Raw genomic sequence first — 18,322 nt, 5'->3', positions numbered from 1 at the left:
CAACTTCATAATCAAAGGCTTAATAAAGTATTGCTTATCCTTAGCTTTTTTATTTATGGTTAACAGTTTTAGGTGATTGAACTATCATACTATAGCAGTTGTGAATGACATAGGTAATGTTACTCAAACATTCATGGTATCAACATAGATTAAAATGTTATGTGCTTTGTTTATAACATAGTTATTGTTTAGTTTTAAGAATATGACCTCACTGAACCTAATGACAGACTTTCTCAAAATATCAAAACCTTTATCTCTTGACAGAAGCTGTATCAAAATATACGCATTTCTATCTATTGAAGGAGAGGCTTTATGGTGACAATTACAAAGTTAATCAGTAACTTTTCAAGGTAGCATGTAGTGTTTTCAACCATACTGCTAGCATAAATATTTAAGTAATACTGTATATTTCATGTTCAGTTGCCACAATGGATATTTAATGACTGAATTACTTGTTAAATCTTTTAAATTAAAGGGATAGAAAACACTGCTAACAGTGACCCCTTCATAGTGGTAAGTGTTTTAATAAACTGCTTTTATAGTCATTACAATAAGGTTGAGTACACACTACAACCAATTTGACTCTCTGAAAATAATGAAATCAGAATATACATTTGAAAAGACTTATGTAATGTAAATTTATAATGTACAATGAACTAATTATTCTTTGGAAGTGAAAATCTCCACTTCTGGCTACCAAATCCTGATTGCTATGTTCTAATTTCATCTTTATAAAATGTAATACTTTTAGCATATATGATATTTTGATATAGTATCACATGTTGACTAGTTTGTGTAAAGCTGAATTTGAGCAGAAATTGTAAATGTAATCACAATATGAAATTCACTTTCTTACCTCCTGATTCTTATAGTAGTAAGGAAGCCCGTTCTGCAGTAATTAAAAATATAAGATATTTACGGCACTATAATTTAAATATACAACTGTAGTATAGACAACTAGTACTGCCATTACTAGGCCTAACTTTTCATAGGTTTTTCTGCAGAAAGTAATAAAAAATAAACCATTGTGCCCACTTTATTAAGGTATGAAACTTGTTTATTTTTTATATAAATTGAAATGTAACTTGGCCTTACTTAATTTTAGACTATAATCCAGTATTTGTTGTTTGATGCATTAGAAATCAAGCTAAATGGTGTAAATGTGCAGGCTGTTGTTCACAATTACATTGGAAATATGTCTAAAGTGTATGTGTGCTATATGTTTGGAGTCACTTCATAAAAACAAATCAAAATCAAATCAAATCTTGCTTTCAAAACCTACAAGGTGTTTCTACAGAGAAAGAGTGGATGTTAATGAAGAATGAGATATTTCTGTTATTTTGTTCAAGGGATCTAGAAAAATGGAAATGCTTCCCTTTCAAACTTTTATGTTAATTCAAAAACTATTTTCCTAAATGTATTTTTAAAGTAATTAAATTATTAGTAGTTGAAAACTTTCTAACTTACAGGCCAGGTGGTTAAAGTTCTCAACTTGTAATCTGAGGGTTGAAGGTTTGAATCTTCATCACATAAAACATACTTACCCTTTCAGCCATGGGGGCATTATAATTTGATGGTCAATCTCACTATTCGTTGGTAAAAGAGTAGTCCAAGAGTTGGCAGTGGGTGGTGATGGCTAGTTGCCTTCCCTCTAGTCTTACACTGCTAAATTAGGAACAGCTAGAGTAGATAGCCCTCGTGTAGCTTTATGAAATAAAACAAACAAACAAACAATCCCAACTTACAAGAGCTTGAAATTTACTAGTAGAATGTAGCATGATGACAATTATGAACATGAACAAAAAGTTTAGGCCAAAACAGATTCCTAAGTTTTTTGCACAAAGTATTATATATATTTGTTTTCACTAGTTCTATGCTTCTGTAAAGAGAAGTTAAGTACAAAATTAATATTTTAAGTGAAAGGTCCAAGAGAAACATATTATGGAAGAAGAAGAAAAGGCTTAAGTCGTATGTTTTACTGAAGATAGAAGAAAGAAACCTATTTGACCATTTGTTTTGTTATTGTTTTTTTAGAGTTTGCAATTTTTTGTGTGAAGAGATCATAACATTTTTGAAAAATTAAGAAGCTGCTAAAATAATAAAACTTATAAGGATATTAACCAAAAAATAATAAACTCTACAAATGTCTAAGCTTAACAGAACAATTAAAAAATGACTTGGTGAAGACAAAAGTTAAATATCTGGCTCAGTTACCTGTTTCAGTTCAAACTAATTAACTGCATACCTAAATAGCTATTAAAATTAGTTTTGCTGATTAATGTTTTCCAAAATTCAATAGATGTCACGTTATGTTTACTCTTTTCTGAATTTAACAGCTTTTACATAAATATATATATATCAAAGCATTATATGAATACCTTAATAAAATATTATATTTGTTGGTGTTACAGGTTGTTGTCTGCAAATAAAACTAAATATGTTAACTAAAGTGCATTTGTATTTCTTTTAAACAAGATTTTCAAAAGGTGGTGTTAGCTTTGAGAAAATATTCAACATATATAATCATAAGCATATTGAGAGGGGTGGAAAGTATTTCTTTGTGGGAAACATTTTAAAAATGGAAACAGGAAATGGATTTGTGATATTGATGAGTTATTCTAAAAGTTTCATTGCATTCCTTCTCATATTTTAATACTCATATATATAATTAAAATGAAAACAGAAATTTTCAATTTAGGTTAATTTGAACACTACCCAGATAATAAGATTTGTTTAATTTAGGTTAATTTGAGCACTACCCAGATAATAAGATTTATTTAATTTAGGTTAATTTGAGCACTACCCAGATAATACGATTTGTTTAATTTAGGTTAATTTGAGCACTACCCAGATAATAAGATTTATTTAATTTAGGTTAATTTGAGCACTACCCAGATAATAAGATTTGTTTAATTTAGGTTAATTTGAGCACTACCCAGATAATAAGATTTGTTTAATTTAGGTTAATCTGAGCACTACCCAGATAATAAGATTTATTTAATTTAGGTTAATTTGAGCACTACCCAGATAATAAGATTTGTTTTTTAATTTGAGCACTACCCAGATAATAAGATTTGTTTAATTTAGGTTAATTTGAGCACTACCCAGATAATAAGATTTTTTTTTAAATTTGAGCACTACCCAGATAATACGATTTGTTTCTTAATTTGAGCACTACCCAGATAATACAATTTGTTTCTGAATTTGAGAACTACTCAGATAATACGATTTGTTTCTTAATTTGAGCACTACCCAGATAATATGAATTGTTTCTTAGTTTGAGCACTACCCGGATAATAAGATTTGTTTCTTGGAGTTTTTTGGTTTTTTTTTTATTAATTATTAACTTCATGAGTATGTTGTAAAATGTGCTTGCATTGATTTTGATATGATGCTAATACAAATATAAGAATTAAAGTTAATGTTCTTTAATGTATTCATGGTTTGAATAAGTATAGCAATACAATTAGTTCTACTTTTGTTTTTTCACACTTTATTATGATAATAATGTGTAATTTTGTAATCCAATGATGAATATTTAAGTTGGTTTATTAAGGAAAAAAATAAGTTTGTTGAAGAGAAGTATTGAAACACCACTTCTGGCCATAAAGTTTCTGGAATGTTCCTTTTGGCCAAATTTGGTCCAACAGTGTTCTTTTTTAATATTAATTATGAAGCATATTACATCATTTTATTTTTACATTTCGTTTTACTAAAGTAAGTGTGCATAGTAAAACATTTTTACAGATATTATTTTGTAAAATATATCGCTGGCTTTTATAATGGATTAATTTTCCTCATACATTAGTGATACGATATTTGTGGACTATAACATGGTTTTTAGTCCTATATTTAACTGTAGAGTTAAAAAAACAGTATAAATTTTGATTAAAGTTGCTGTAGTTATTTATTGTAGCAACTAAGTATAACTTGTTGAAAGGAATGTCCTTGTGCTTCCTGTAACACTTGTGTCTGTGTAATGGGACTATGACAGAGTGAGGAACTAGTTCTGCATCTGGGCATTCTTATATCATTTTGTAATTAGTGTTTAAGGTCTAAGATAAGGAAAATCACTTTTTCATAGTGCCTGTTTTGCTACATTATATGTTTGGATGTCATAGAGACAAGGCATAACATAGTAGTTAACTTTTTGATTTGTGGATCTGAGGGTCCATGGTTTGTGTCCTGACACCACAAAAAAACAACATTCCCCCCACATTTGAGTAGTGGGTGCATTATAATAGTGATGTCAGATCCTTTTATTCTGTCAGAGTAAACCAAGGGTTGGTGGTGGGTGTTGTTAACTATTTTTTATTTTGTTTTAGAATTTTGCACAAAGCTACTCAAGGGCAATCTGTGCTAGCGGTCCCTAATTTAGCAGTGTAAGACTAGAGGGAAAGCAGCTAGTCATCATCACCCACCTCCAACTCTTGGGCTACTCCTTTACCAACGAAAAGTGGGATTGACCGTCACATTATAATACCCCCACAGCTGAAAGGGTGAGCATATTTGGTGCAACGGGGATTCGAACCCACAACCCTCAGATTATAAGTTGAACGCCTTAACACACCTGACAATGACGGGCCTGTTGTTAACTGTTTGCCTTTTTTATTATCTATCAGTTTACACATATGGGCAAGTAGTGTAGATAGTTCTTGGATGCCATGATAGAATAATAATTAGGCCATTGCATTATAATAATAATAAATATATAGGTTCAATTTTTTTTATACCTACTGCCCTTTTGGTTTGTGAACTGTTGAAATATTTGTGTTTGAAAACTACAGGAATTTTGTTTATTGAGAAGTCAGAACTTGTGTTAGGGTAAGTATCCTTTATATTGATGGATTCAATGGGTAAGAAAGAAAACTATTTTACAGTTTTTAACACGGAAATAAATATAGAATGTGTATAGAAGGCCAGTTGATCGATTATTTCATTAATCAATCAGCAAGCCAAAAATCAAAATATTTATAAATTTCACTCTTGCGAAATGATAAAGTCAAAATTCTGATGTCTGAGAGTTTTTATAAGGCATATTTGTACAGTGTTCAAATGTTATACTTGTTGGTTATGTTTAATAAATGCACTGGAATCACGAGGGTTGTTCTGTATTGTTAGGCTTAACAAATTTTGATTTATGAAAATAGCTTCGTTTTCTGTTCTGTTACTGTAAGTTTTCTTGTGATGCTTGGCGTAGTGTAGCCTGGATTGTGGATTCGAACTTCCCTCACCGAACATACTCTTCCCTTCAGTCATGAGAGCGTTATAAAGTGACAGTCAATTCCAATATCAATTGATAAAATAGCCCAAAAGCTGCTTCCCTTTTCGTCTAATCACGGAAGTCTAGCGCAGAAAGCCTTTGAGTAACTTTACGTGAAATATAAAAACAAATTTTGATATTTTCCACTCCACAGTGTTCATCCTGATAAGTAACAAAATGCTTTGAAAAAACAAATAAAAAACATCCACAGTGTTGCCTGCCCCTGCTTTATATGCAGCTAATAGGTGGCGCTAGTTCTTTATTTTTTATTAATACAACTGGTATCGTATTAATTGATCGAAATGTAAAGAAAGAGTAGCATATTTCCCACCCTTTTATGTACGACCCCTATATAATGAAAATAAAAGTATAAAATCCAAATGTATCTGTTTAATTCTGTGGGTTTTGTTAACCCGTTGCAAGGTATATTTGCGTCGAGTCTAATTTATGTATCAAACTCTGAACCAGAGCCTAAATGAAAATAACGAAAAGGGTGTTTGGACGTGTTAGCCCAAGATACGGGCCTTCCATGTTTCACGACAATCTTTCCAGAAGTAAAATAATGGCGCATAATTGTGATTGTTGGAAAGACAATGGAAATGCAGTATGTTTGTCTGTCAAGGTAAATAAAACAATGCCATATCTCCATAATGTATCTTTATTAGCTAAATATTTCGCTTTTACAGAGAGGATGGTAAATATTCTAATTTAGATTCAACTGGATTAGTGAACTTTTTAGGATATCAATAGCTTTTGACGAAGTTGTAAAAAAGATATATTGTAGGTCATTATTTTATTAACCCGAATGGAAATGTATGATAAGAAACTCCAGTTTGCGATAAAGAAAGATAATAATAATATGTTTCTCTCCTTAAGGGAAAGGCATAGTAACAACGCAAATAACTATAGTTCTTGTTCTGATGTTAGGGCCTGGCATGGCCTAGCGCGTTAAGGCGTGCGCTTCGTAATCTGAGGGTCGCAGGTTCGCGCCCGAGTCGCGCCAAACATGCTCGCCTCCCAGCCGTGGGGGCGTTATAATGTGACGGTTAATCCCACTTTTTGTTGGTAAAAGAGTAGCTCAAGAGTTGGCGGTGGGTGGTGATGACTAGCTGCCTTCCCTCTAGTCTTACACTGCTAAATTAGGGACGGCTAGCACAGATAGCCCTCGAGTAGCTTTGTGCGAAATTCCAAAACAAACATGTTCTGATGTTATGCTTAATGAAAACTGGATACTAAATTCGTTCCAAAACAAATAAAGCAGCTGGGATATGTTGGTTTTTTTGGTTTTTTTTTCGTAGTCACCCACGAAATATTAATACAATCTAATTTTAGTATTTGAAGATTGCCGTTTTGTTTAATAATAGTATGTTGTACTAATAAAAAAAAATACATGTTTAATACATTGGAGTCTGTAGGTGGTCACGTGCTAGCGATTTTAACATTCATTGGATGCTCTTGCTCAACCAATAATAGAGCACAACTGATATACGAGTTGTTCTACTGATCTTTTTGTTAATACTGTATATGTGAAACAGCACGTGGCGTTAGGAGCTGGAAAGTATACTGCGACTTGTAGTTAGTTATGATGGATGACATGTGTATGTTTTCTTCTGCCGGATAAACTTGTGCTAGTGTAGCATTGCAGTGTAAAGCATTATTGACATAAATATATGTGAAATGTTTATGCGTAAAGAAGGATTTATAATACGTTTAATTGCTATAATATAAGTAACAATTTTCAGTTTTGAAAATGATAGCTGTTTTGCTTGTTTTCACTTCGGTATACTTGGCTGTAAGGTAAGTAACAGAGTTTCACACCCTAACAATTGTTATTTAACGAATGTATTGCTTAAATAATGTTCTTCGCTGTGCTTTGTTTGTCCAAGCGCCATAATGGTAATGGTGTATTATTCTTGGAAGGTTTTATTATTATATTTAATTTAGAGTTTATCAGTGTTTTGAAGTTTACGTAACTAACAAGTAGAAAAATAAAATTATAACGGTCTTACGATAATGCACAGGTAGGTGTACAGGTAAGTGTAGAGAAGTCGTGTGAAGTGAAACTTGGGGACATACTAGTAGTAGTTAATACTGTATTTGGGGTTTTTTACAACCGAAATGTTCACTGATAGGTGCGTCAATTCTTTGAAAGTACATGTTATTATAAAACAAGAACAGTTGCGTCTGTGGGAAAGGCAGACATAGTCAAAAATTGATAAGTGTCGACATGAAAATGACTTAGTTCTATTTAAAACTTGTATAACGTTGTGTTCCATCGTAGATAGGTTAGTTAACTTGTAGTAGTAGTTGTCATGTGTTAACATTTTTATCACTACTCATTTAGCAGTATAAAATTTTTGATATATAATTGTTAGGCCTTAAATTTATTTGTGAGAACAGTGCTTTCTAACCAATGTTAGCCATGTTATTGACACGCTCTTTGCTGCTCCGTCAAGGTCAAACATACACTGTTCACGTGCACACTAGCCGGTCGTTGCTCCTGAAACATTTTTTTTTCTATATAACATTGTGTACAACATTTGTAATCTAATCGTTGATAAAGACTCATTGGACTTATCACGAAGCGATAATAGGAACTAAAGTGTTACACTTTAAAGGTATTCTAATGTGTTACTTGTAGGCTGTGCATTACAACGAGACACATGATGCTGTACGTAATGTGAACTGTTTATGAAATATTTTTGTCAGAATAAATAGCTATTAATGGAAAATATTTTGCACTGTTTGTACGATGTCTCTTTACGAACTGGTGTGTCATTTTGTATTACAGATTTAAGTAACAACTTCGTACATTTGTAAAGTTTTACCAGTGTCATATCATTAACTGGTGCCACCCTTTCAAGGGGTGGATCTTCAATTTATTAGCCCTACTAACATTAATGAGTATATTTTCTTACGCATCTGAGGCTTGGGGCGAAACTGTAGTTTCAGACCTAAGTCACAGAAAATAACCCTTAAAACTTGTACATCTCATGACTTTCCCACGTATGTGTGTGTGTGTATATATAAAAGGATTTTGTAGTGTGCTAAAAACACCCCTCAACAGTATCTTTACGGGGGGGGGACTTCAGCCTCCCTTCCGAGATTGTTTAAGGTTTGCTCCAACACCGGTACTTTTATTGGTGTTATGTTTAGCTCATAAAAATATTGAAGTCTGAAACCATAAGTTTATATGTTTAATTAATTTGAACCGTGTAAGCATGTACTATTTGGATAATTTATATTGACGTCACTATAACTATCAGTTTATATTTGATTGAAAACCCTTTTATCTTGCACTTAATTCATATAAATGAAATAATTAGGTGTAGTTTATAAATGTGTTGAAAAAATAGTAGTGTGTTTTACACACGTGTACTTGATGCAACATGCGAGGTTTACAGTTATTAATACATAGTGTAAGCTTGCATTCTGTTAGCAAGTACACGAATTGCAACATTAAAAAATACTGTTGATTTAAGTAAAACAGTTTCTTCTACAAAAAGATTCACCTCTGCCCAAGACACAGGCGTAAGAACAGGAAGTTATTCTCCTGTGGTGATCAATATTACCACTAGTATTAGTAAGGGTTTAGAGGTAGCAGTGCAGTTTAAGACCAGCTTTACTACACAAAAAGGAATGTTGGCTATTTATTTTTGAATATCATTTTAGTATACGGAATTCTGTGTGTTATCAAAAACATACCAATAACCAACTTGTTATTTAGTAAATAATATTGTTTTGTAATAATAAATACGCGTAAACAAATTACTGTCGTATTAGTTTCTCATGTTTTTTTTATCTTCAAGAACAGCTCCGGGAGTTAGATAGTAGTACGTTTGGTTAACTAATTTTAACATATTGAAGAATTGAGGAAAAAGAAAATATAAGAGTTCACTTTCGTAGTATTGATGTTCGTTCATATTTTTTCAGATTTTAAGAATTAATTTGCTTAAGTCAAGTCTGTTTTTTTTTATTATTGGTAGACTATACACTGTAGTTGTATATACAGCTTGTGTTGGTTAAAAATCAAGACATTGAAAGAGTGTAGGGCACGTTTGCAATGAAACTATTTTATTGCATCAGAATGTACGTGTATACTTATATATCGGGTCAGTCGTACGTAGCTAATGGTTTGTCGTCTAGAGTACGTTAGCCTTTAAAATAAATATTTTGTTTAAACATCCACTTTAGAACAGGAACATAATTTCAAAATTTTAATCAGCTTTGTTTGAAACACCGACAAAAATATTGTCAAAGAATGTGTAAATAATAATAATAATAAAATATTTGAGCTTTAAGCCTCAACATTGAAAAGTCGGACTCTAAATAATGAAAAAATATTATTACGTATCAGTGTTTGAGAAAAGATAATCTGGCCACAGATAGATAAATATATTCATAGTTATATGGACAAAAAATGCTTTTATAAGGGTGACATCTGACAGCAGGAGTAGGCAACTTGTTTTTCATAACGGCCACAACTGTGGCTAATGAAAACAACTTTGGCCACATTATTAAAAAATAAATAAAATTGAAAGATCTTAGTTTCGTCAAAATAATTACATTTCAACTAACCTTCAATGTGAAAATTAATGGGGGGTTTTCATCAACAAATTTTGTGAAATTTGGCTTAATATTTATGCTCAATGAGCTCTGCCTCTAAATTTATATCGGTAAGCCGAGATCTGTATCTAAACTCGAGAAAATCTAGCGTAGATGATGTTCACTCGCACACCCATGTGGATCCAAACATCGAAAATAATTTTGAAATTGCTATATTTAAATTTGGAAGACTCATCTATCAGAATAGTGACCCATTTTTTCTGATAGAGCATTTTTGTTTACCTTTTATGTGTTCTACACTTCGCAGGGTAAGCTTCTCGTCTTCAAATCCACATTTATCCAAAGACAAAGATGTAATTTCCGTACTACTAAATTTCTTAAGTCAAATTGAAATGGATCATGCAAAAATTCAAATATTAATTTCAAATTTTAAATTCGGAGAAACGTGTTTCAGTTTTTTTTGGTTTTTGATCCAGTTTACATATGGATCATCTTTAGCATAAGAGAAATCATAATCATTATTATTTTCTAGAAAACTATTCAGCTTTGCAAAATGTGTCAAATCATTCTTTTGTAATTGTTCCGCAAGGAGGTTTACCTTCAATTGAAATTCATGAATAGATTGTGATTGCTCTCTTATTATTTTCTCTCTTCCCTGAAGCTTCGTATTCAAATTATTCACGTGATCCATCATGTCGCACAGAAAGTGCAAATCACACTGCCATGATAAAGTTTCAATTTCAGGGAAGTTTTTAATCTTACCTTTTTCAACAAGATAATCTTTTATTTGAGGAAATAAGGAAGTAAATCGTTCCAAGACCTTTCCTCCACTTAACCATATTACATTTGCAAAATCAGTAAGATCATCAAAAGTACAATCACTGTGTTTTTTCAAAGACTCAACAAACTGTCGATGAATGAGAGAGCTTCCACTTTTAATATAATTCACAATTTTTACAACAATGCCCATCAAGTTTTTCAATTCATCACTTTTAGACATCTAAGCACATAAATTTTCCTGATGCGAAATCCAATTTAAAGATGGCAGCAAGGATTTCACATTATTTTCAATTAAATGCTGTTTCAAAAAAGAAAAATCGTAATTCCTCCCCAGTCATGGCAGGAGCATCATCTCGTTTGACAGAAATCAGTTTTTTAAATCCAGATTGAATTTTTTTGACATTTCAAGAAAGTATTCATAATGTTTTTTCCACATGTTCAATCTCATAATCCATGAAGGCCGAACATTTCTTCCCTTATTTGAAGATCTGAAGTTACATATCGAACCCAAAATATCAATTGTGCAGTGTCACTAACATTTGTTGGCTCATCTAGTGCTAAAGAAACAGTCATCTAGTACAAACAGTCTTTTAGTTGTTCAAGCAACTGATTTTCTATGTCTTTTGCTAACTCTAGCATTCTGCGGACAATTATTCTTCGACTTAATCGCAAGTTATTTACTTTTTGAAAAATATCTTTTATTTTTGAATCATAATTCTCCAACAGAGTTTTGATGACCACAATCAATATTTATTTTACTAGTTCATCATCAGAAAAAAAATTTTTTGAGCTAGAATCCAAGCCACTTTATAGCTAGCTAATGTAACTGGTTCTATCGATGATAAAAATTTGTTTAGGCCTCCCTTTTGTTCACAAAGTTCTGTTTTCAGACGGCTTATTTCATTCATACGATTTTTGCTATCAACTGGAAATGTTACACCAAATTAATTGTGAAAAATGTTAGTGTTGCTTAAGGTTGTATACTTTATTATTCCTAAAAACTTTGTTACACAAAAGACACACTGACTTATTATTTGCTTCAATTACTGCAACTCCCAACTTTCATTAAATTCTTGTTTCACATTTTTTTCCAGTCATGCGCCATTCTCTTTTCAGCAGTAATACCATAAATTGTCTTTATTTTCTGAGTGTTTACCATCATCTGGATTCTTTCATTTTCGAATTATCCACTTATCCATGTTATGGGATTAAAAACAACATATATTTAAACACTTGAAAGTTGCACGATAAAAATATTTGCAAGCGCATGCAAAACAACGCACACTCGATAACAAATATTTAAACCAGACTGATGTTACAAAATGGCGGAGTCTGTGGCAGTGATGAAGCGCGCGACATCAGCGATGACATAAGGCAGTGTAGTTGCTGATTACCAAATTGGCGATAAAAAATAAATGATGGAAAAAGTTGATTCCTAAACTCGAGTTGGTCACAATTGTGCTATCCACTGGACAGGTGGTCAGTGGCCATGGAGTTGCACATCCCTGTCTTAGAGTATATGTTTCTGCAAGATTTTATTTTCTAACCCCTTACTGTGAAAATTTTAACAACCAACGAAGCTCTTGTTTCTAAACCTAAATCACCGTCGATCTTGACTGTCAGTACAGATGGACACTGATATTCTTTAGCTTAGAATTTAGGGTTTGCATCTGTATATCATAGTCATACAATTCATTTGACTTTGAATAATAACAATGATAAATATATTTGAGTATGCTCTACATATATTTTTTAAAATAGCGTGCATTTTATTTTCAAAAATGTATTTTCTGCTAATGAAAAATATCGACAAAGTTTATACAGTTGATAACTTTTATCATAAAAGATGCGTAATTAACTTGGTAAGTTGTATCGTAAAATGTTTCAATAACGTGGTAGATTGTGTCATAAATGCTGCAATTATTTTATGTAAACGTGTGAGTTGCGACTAGATTAATTCAAAATGTTTTTGTTATCTTTCCTTTGGTGAAACATCTGTAACACCTATACCTTATTTTCTTATATTACATTCTCTTTCAGACAAACCTTTAAGGCAAATGTTTCATTTTTTATTCAGAAGGAACTAGAGCAGTGGTTCTTAATCTGGGGGTCGTGACCCCTGGGAGGTCGTTTGAAATTTCTCGGGGAACACGGAAGGTTTGGGAGTTATTGAGGAAATCACGTAGCAGTTTGTAGTTTTAGTTGCAAGTGCCTGTAACTGCCCACCAATGAGAAACACGCTGAAGTGCGGTAGTTGAACCGCGTCAAGATGCTTGTTGCGCAACCACTTGTCTAATTTTGAGTAACAATTTTCATATATTACAACGTTTTGAATTGCCTAAATTTTTTTAACTATATAATATTAATACATCGAACTTAAAATTTAAATATCAAAGTTTCCATCGTATTTAGTGTGTTTTCTCATTATTTATTTATATATATATAATGGTTATTATTTGTTATATATATAATATATGAACCCTCACACTGAGTGAATAAGTAGGTTTTGTATGATGTTCAGTAATTCCATGGATTTTGCATTTGTTTAGCACTTGTAGCGTTTCTCAAAGTCATTTATTTGTAACATTTTCAGTAAATTAGGATCTTTATATGGTTTTGTTTTATTCTACCTTTACGCAAAGTTCACCACTACAAAAAATTATTATAGGGGTCACGGTAATACCCTGGAGAGTCTCAGGGGGTAAGACGATGAAAAAGGTTAAGAACCACTGGACGAGAGGGACTTGCTGGCTCTCCAAAGTCAGTCGAAAAGCTTCGCTCTTGTGATATATTGGTGGAAACATCCACATCTCAACACAGTGAACTCTTATATTCAAAGGCAATTGGGGATATACCTATAGAGGTTACATCTCATGTTACTTTGAATTCATCACGGGAGTTATTGTTGAGAGGGATCTGGAGAACATCCCAGAGTCAGAGATTCTCGCTGGTTTCTCCACCCAAGGAGTTTCTGCAGTGAGGCGTATCTCAACTTGCAAAGATAGAATTATGGTGCCGACCAATGTCCTCATCTTGACATCACCACGTCCATCTCTCACCACCGTCAAGGCAGGTTATCTTAATTGCAGGGTACGGTCATACATTCCAAACCCTCTCCAATGTTTCCACTGTTAGCGGTTCAGTCACTCAAACACGTTATGTCATGGTACCTTAATGAGTACTCGTTGCAGTGGCGAGGAACATGATGCCTATGAGTGTGAAACGGACCCTCATTGCGTTAATTTCAACGGCTCTCATCCGTCCTACTTTCGTTCTTGCCCTAAATGGTTGGAAAAAAAAGAGGTGCACCGTTTGAAGACGATTCAAAACCCTACTTACTCTGAGGCTCGAAAGTTACTGTCCACCACTTCATCTCGGACGTATGCTGCTGCACTTCGTTCCACTACTACAGTGGGAGTGCAGACAGATCTCTCTGTGCCTCCAAAAGAATCGTTCTCAAAACAAATGAAAAGTCGTTTGACCTCCATGGTTATAAAAGTTGATGAATGAACTTCACCACCCACCTATGTCCCTAACATACATTCCAGCAAACCCAGTATCCACTTCCTTTTATTCTGGGTACATCTTCTTCTCCCACCTAAAGATGCAAAACGATCATTCATTCACGTCCTCATTCGCTGGAATCCTCTTCCAACAGCAAACATGCTCGCCCTTTCAGCCGTGGGGGCGTTATAATGTGACGATCAATCGCACTATTCGTTGGTAAAAGAGTAGCCCAAACGGTAGCGGTGGGTGGTGATGACTAGCTGCCTTTTCTCTAGTCTTACACTGCTAAATTGGGGACGGCTAGCACAGATAGCCCTCGAATAGTTTTGAGCAAAATTAAAAACAACAACGACGACAGCAAAGACATGTCTAATTGACCCAGGGCAGGATCCATGGAGGTTGATAGACCTCCATCGAATGAAGACAATTCAGAAATGACAGGTTGTATGATGGACGAGTGTATGGAGGGGCGGCACTGTTGGTTGATCAGCATATGCTCACCCTGTCTTTGCCACTCGACACACCCTTGGAGGCCGTAGCCATCTATGTGTCCTGAAGAGACCTATGATCAATCAAATCTTGTTGCTCTTCTTGAACAGTTGCCATCTCCCTTTTTAATACTGGGAGCCTTTAACAGACATAATCCCCTCTGAAGAGGTATTGATATTGATGGGAGGTGTTGCTACATTGAGCACATGATCTCTGATCACAACTTTTATATTTTCAATACTGGTTCTTCTACTTATTTCCATGCACCTCGTCAGTCCTTTACTGCTATTGATCTCTTAATTTGCTCCCCTTCACTATTCCCCATTTTTCATGGAGGGTTGACAATAACTCGTGTCCGTGGAAGAATTTTGCCTACCACATGACACGGAAGGCTAAAAAGCATGCCTGGGATATATTTCCTAGGTATTCCACGCTCTCGAACCCCATCACTTTCCAGCATGCCCGTGCACATATTCGGCAGGTAAGTAACACTTCTTCATTCTCCATCTTCTTAACCATCAAGACTTAGGCAGAGTGATCATTTTTCTTCCTTCGAGCTGATTATCTCTATGACTATAATCGCCCTTTTACACTGGTGGAACTCAACTGGCTTTTCATTGGTCTAGCAGTACATCAGTCGGACTTGATGATACACAGTACGAGATGCTGCGCTATCAACCTCCTGCTTCTCTTGCTATTCTTCTGATTGTTTTTAACTGGATCTGCTAGGAAAATGTTTTCCTGATGCCTGGTGCCAGGATATTGTCCTACCTTTTTTTAAGCCTGGGAAGGATCCAATATTCCTTGAAACTACCGTCCAGTTGCTTTGACGAGCTGTCTCTGTAAGATTTTAGAGACGATGGTTAATGCTCATCTTGTTTGGTTCCTTGAATCAAACAACCTCCTCTCACCCACCCAGTATGAGTTCCGATGACAATGCTCTACCATATACCACCTGATTTGACTTGAAACATCAATCAGAGAAGCCTTTCTCAAATATCTTGTATCAATATTCTTTGAACTTGAGAAAGCTTACGACACTACGTGGAGGTATGGCATTTTGAGAGACCTCCACTTATATGGATTATGTGGTCATTTGCCCATTTTTATTAAACTATTTTTGATGGACAGGCGATTCCAAGTTCATGTGGGTTCGACACTTTCCCGTTCTTTTCTGCTCGAACTTGGAGTCCCTGAGGGCTACGTTTTGAGTGTCACACTTCTCAGTATCTCATCTCGTGTCAGTCGTCGAGCATGAGGTATATTGAGCGGTAGCTGCAGACTGCCCTCAGTTGTTTACTGAAGTGTACCACAGCAAATGATTTTAACTTCTCTTTCTCTAAAACCATTTTCATGCACTCTTGCCGCCAACGGGGTATTCACCTCGATCCTGAACTCTGTGTTGGTGAAGTTGTGCTACTTGTAGCCCCTGAGACAAGTTTCTTGAGGCTTATCTTTGACCGTAAGCTGACCTTTATACCATACATCAAGCAGCTACGAATCTAATGTACAAGAGCACTGAACACCCTCCGTGTTCTCTCTTCCACCACTTGGGGAGTGGATTGATCTTCTATATTAATGATAAATTGTGGTCTTATTTGATCAAAACAAGACTATGGGTCACTGTTCCGTGGCTCTGCCAGGACCTTGGCCTTGAAGGTGTTGGACTCTATTTATCATCAGAGGCTTCGGCTCTGCACCGAGGCTCTTCGTATTTCCCCAGTCCAGAGTTTGCACACAGTCTCATGAACCTCTTGTACACCTCTGCCGTTTGCAAATGCCTTTAGTGTATGCTTCGAAGCTTCGATCCTTGCCACAGCATCCCACCTGGGGTTGTGTTTTACTTCCTCAGTGGGCCATGCTTTATCAGAACAGACGATCTACCATTGTTCCTTTTGGCCTTCGTATCCAGGCGCAGTTGGATGAATTGGGTCTGTCTTTGGATAACATTGCTGTATCCACTGGTCAGCCCATCCCAACATGGCTTGTTACAGTCCCCACATATGACCTGTGTTTAAGTCATATGAGAAAAGCAGACACTCCCAATTGGAAATATTGTCTGTTATTTGCTGAAGATCTTTCGAACCATCCTTCCATTCCTATTTATACAGATGGTTCGAAATAAGGTGATTGTGTGGGCTCTGCCATGGTTTGTTGTGGTTCCGTGGTTGTGCACAGAATCTCCTCTACAGTTTCTGTGTTTACTGCTGAACTGTATGCCATTTCGCTTGACCTGGATCACATAGAAGCTAAGCAGTACTTGAATTGCACTATTTATACTGACCCGCTTAGTTGTCTACTGGCCCTGGAATTACTTCACATTAGTTCACACCCTGTTCTCGCCGATATTCAAAACCGAATAACCCATTTTTCTTTAACATCTACTTTTGTCCAGTTTTTTTGGATAGCATGCCACGTTGGTAGTCGCGGGAACGAGCTCGCTGACACTGCAGCTAAATCTATCTGCTCTAATACTGTCACTGCTGTACCTGTTCCATACATGGACTGTGGTCACGTATTCAAAGCTCGGTTCCATGCCAGTTGGCAGTAGACTTGCAGTGAGCAACGTGAAAACAAGCTTTTCCAAATAAAACCCTCTATTGGACTTTGGCTGTCTTGCTTCCGTAAGGATCGGAAAGCGGAAGTTGTCCTAACTGGACTACGCGCTGGTTACAGTTTTTTAACTCATTGTTTTCTTTTATCTGGGACTTGATGCACCAGTGTGTTGTATGTGTGACACTCAGGTCACAACAAGCCACATTTTACTGTCTTGCCATCGTTACGACTTTCAACGACGGTACCGTTTAAACATGATTTGTCCCAAGGTTTATCCATCACGTTGGAAGGTGTCATTGGTGATGGTGACACTGTCCACCTTACAAATGTATTTAGTTTTTTAAAGGTCATTAATCTTTTTAATGCTATTTAAGTTTTCAATTTATAAATTAGGCCTACTTTTGATATGATTCCTTTTCAAGAATTAAAGTATAAGTAGTTCGATTTGAAATTAGAAAATGGCCGTAACGTCAAATAACTCGGAACCAGAACTGGAAAGGTCAACTTCAGGTGGATAACACTGATGTTTGAACTTACCCGTCAGTCTTCCTGGCGAGTTGTGATAATTAAAATTATGCTACAGAAAGTCCTTTACATCTTGTATTAATGTAGTTTCTCTGTTTACTACTGTAAACTAAAAATAGAATTTAATGTTATTTATGTTTTTAATTCAAAAATGAAACTTTGTTTTATCTTGATTTCTTTTTACGAATTTTAATAAATTTACTTTAATTTTAACTTTTTACCAAATGTTTGTTGCAGATAGCCAAGTTGCTTTGCGCCACAAAACTCCAAACGAACCAACCAATCTATCATGGTGAAATGCATGTTTAGCCATGCATCCTCACTTTGCAAGCCCTTCGTTATACTACTGTAACTCTAGAGGTAACATGTGTAGTATATTACTTTCTAGCATTAGGGATATTTTTGTCGCTTAAGAGGGAAGATATAAGAGGTGATGGAATGAAAATAATTCCTTTCTATTTACTTTATTCTGTTCATGTTTCTGAATTTTTGTGTGCGTCCATTTCACAAGCAACACTGTTAGGGTTAAGAATACAGGAAGCTAGGCTTTTTAATATGTGCTGAGAAAGGTGTTGATGTGATAGATACTTTTTCTAGCCTTGACCAAACTGTTGAATTTAAATATCTCAGTTTAGA

At 34.8% G+C, this 18,322-nt stretch overlaps 1 protein-coding gene across 7 annotated transcripts in view; it reads left to right on the top strand.

The window, feature by feature from the left end:
* Nucleotides 1-18,322, top strand: part of LOC143257481 (glycerol-3-phosphate acyltransferase 1, mitochondrial-like) — a 64,906-nt gene continuing 46,584 nt past the window's right edge. For 2 of the 7 annotated variants that reach the window (XM_076516215.1, XM_076516212.1), the window contains exon 1: nt 6,770-7,060. In XM_076516215.1, coding sequence (XP_076372330.1) covers nt 7,014-7,060 — 47 coding nt within the window. In that variant the 5' untranslated portion in view covers nt 6,770-7,013. Of the gene's footprint in view, nt 114-495; nt 514-5,661; nt 5,886-6,769; nt 7,061-18,322 lie in introns of those variants that run through there. The other 5 variants (XM_076516219.1, XM_076516220.1, XM_076516214.1 and 2 more) reach the window with 5 other exon arrangements.

The sequence above is a fragment of the Tachypleus tridentatus genome, chromosome 7 (genome assembly GCF_004210375.1).
Source record: "Tachypleus tridentatus isolate NWPU-2018 chromosome 7, ASM421037v1, whole genome shotgun sequence".
In the NCBI taxonomy this organism is placed as follows: Eukaryota; Metazoa; Arthropoda; class Merostomata; order Xiphosura; family Limulidae; genus Tachypleus; species Tachypleus tridentatus.
This window is presented reverse-complemented; position numbering and strand designations above follow the sequence as displayed.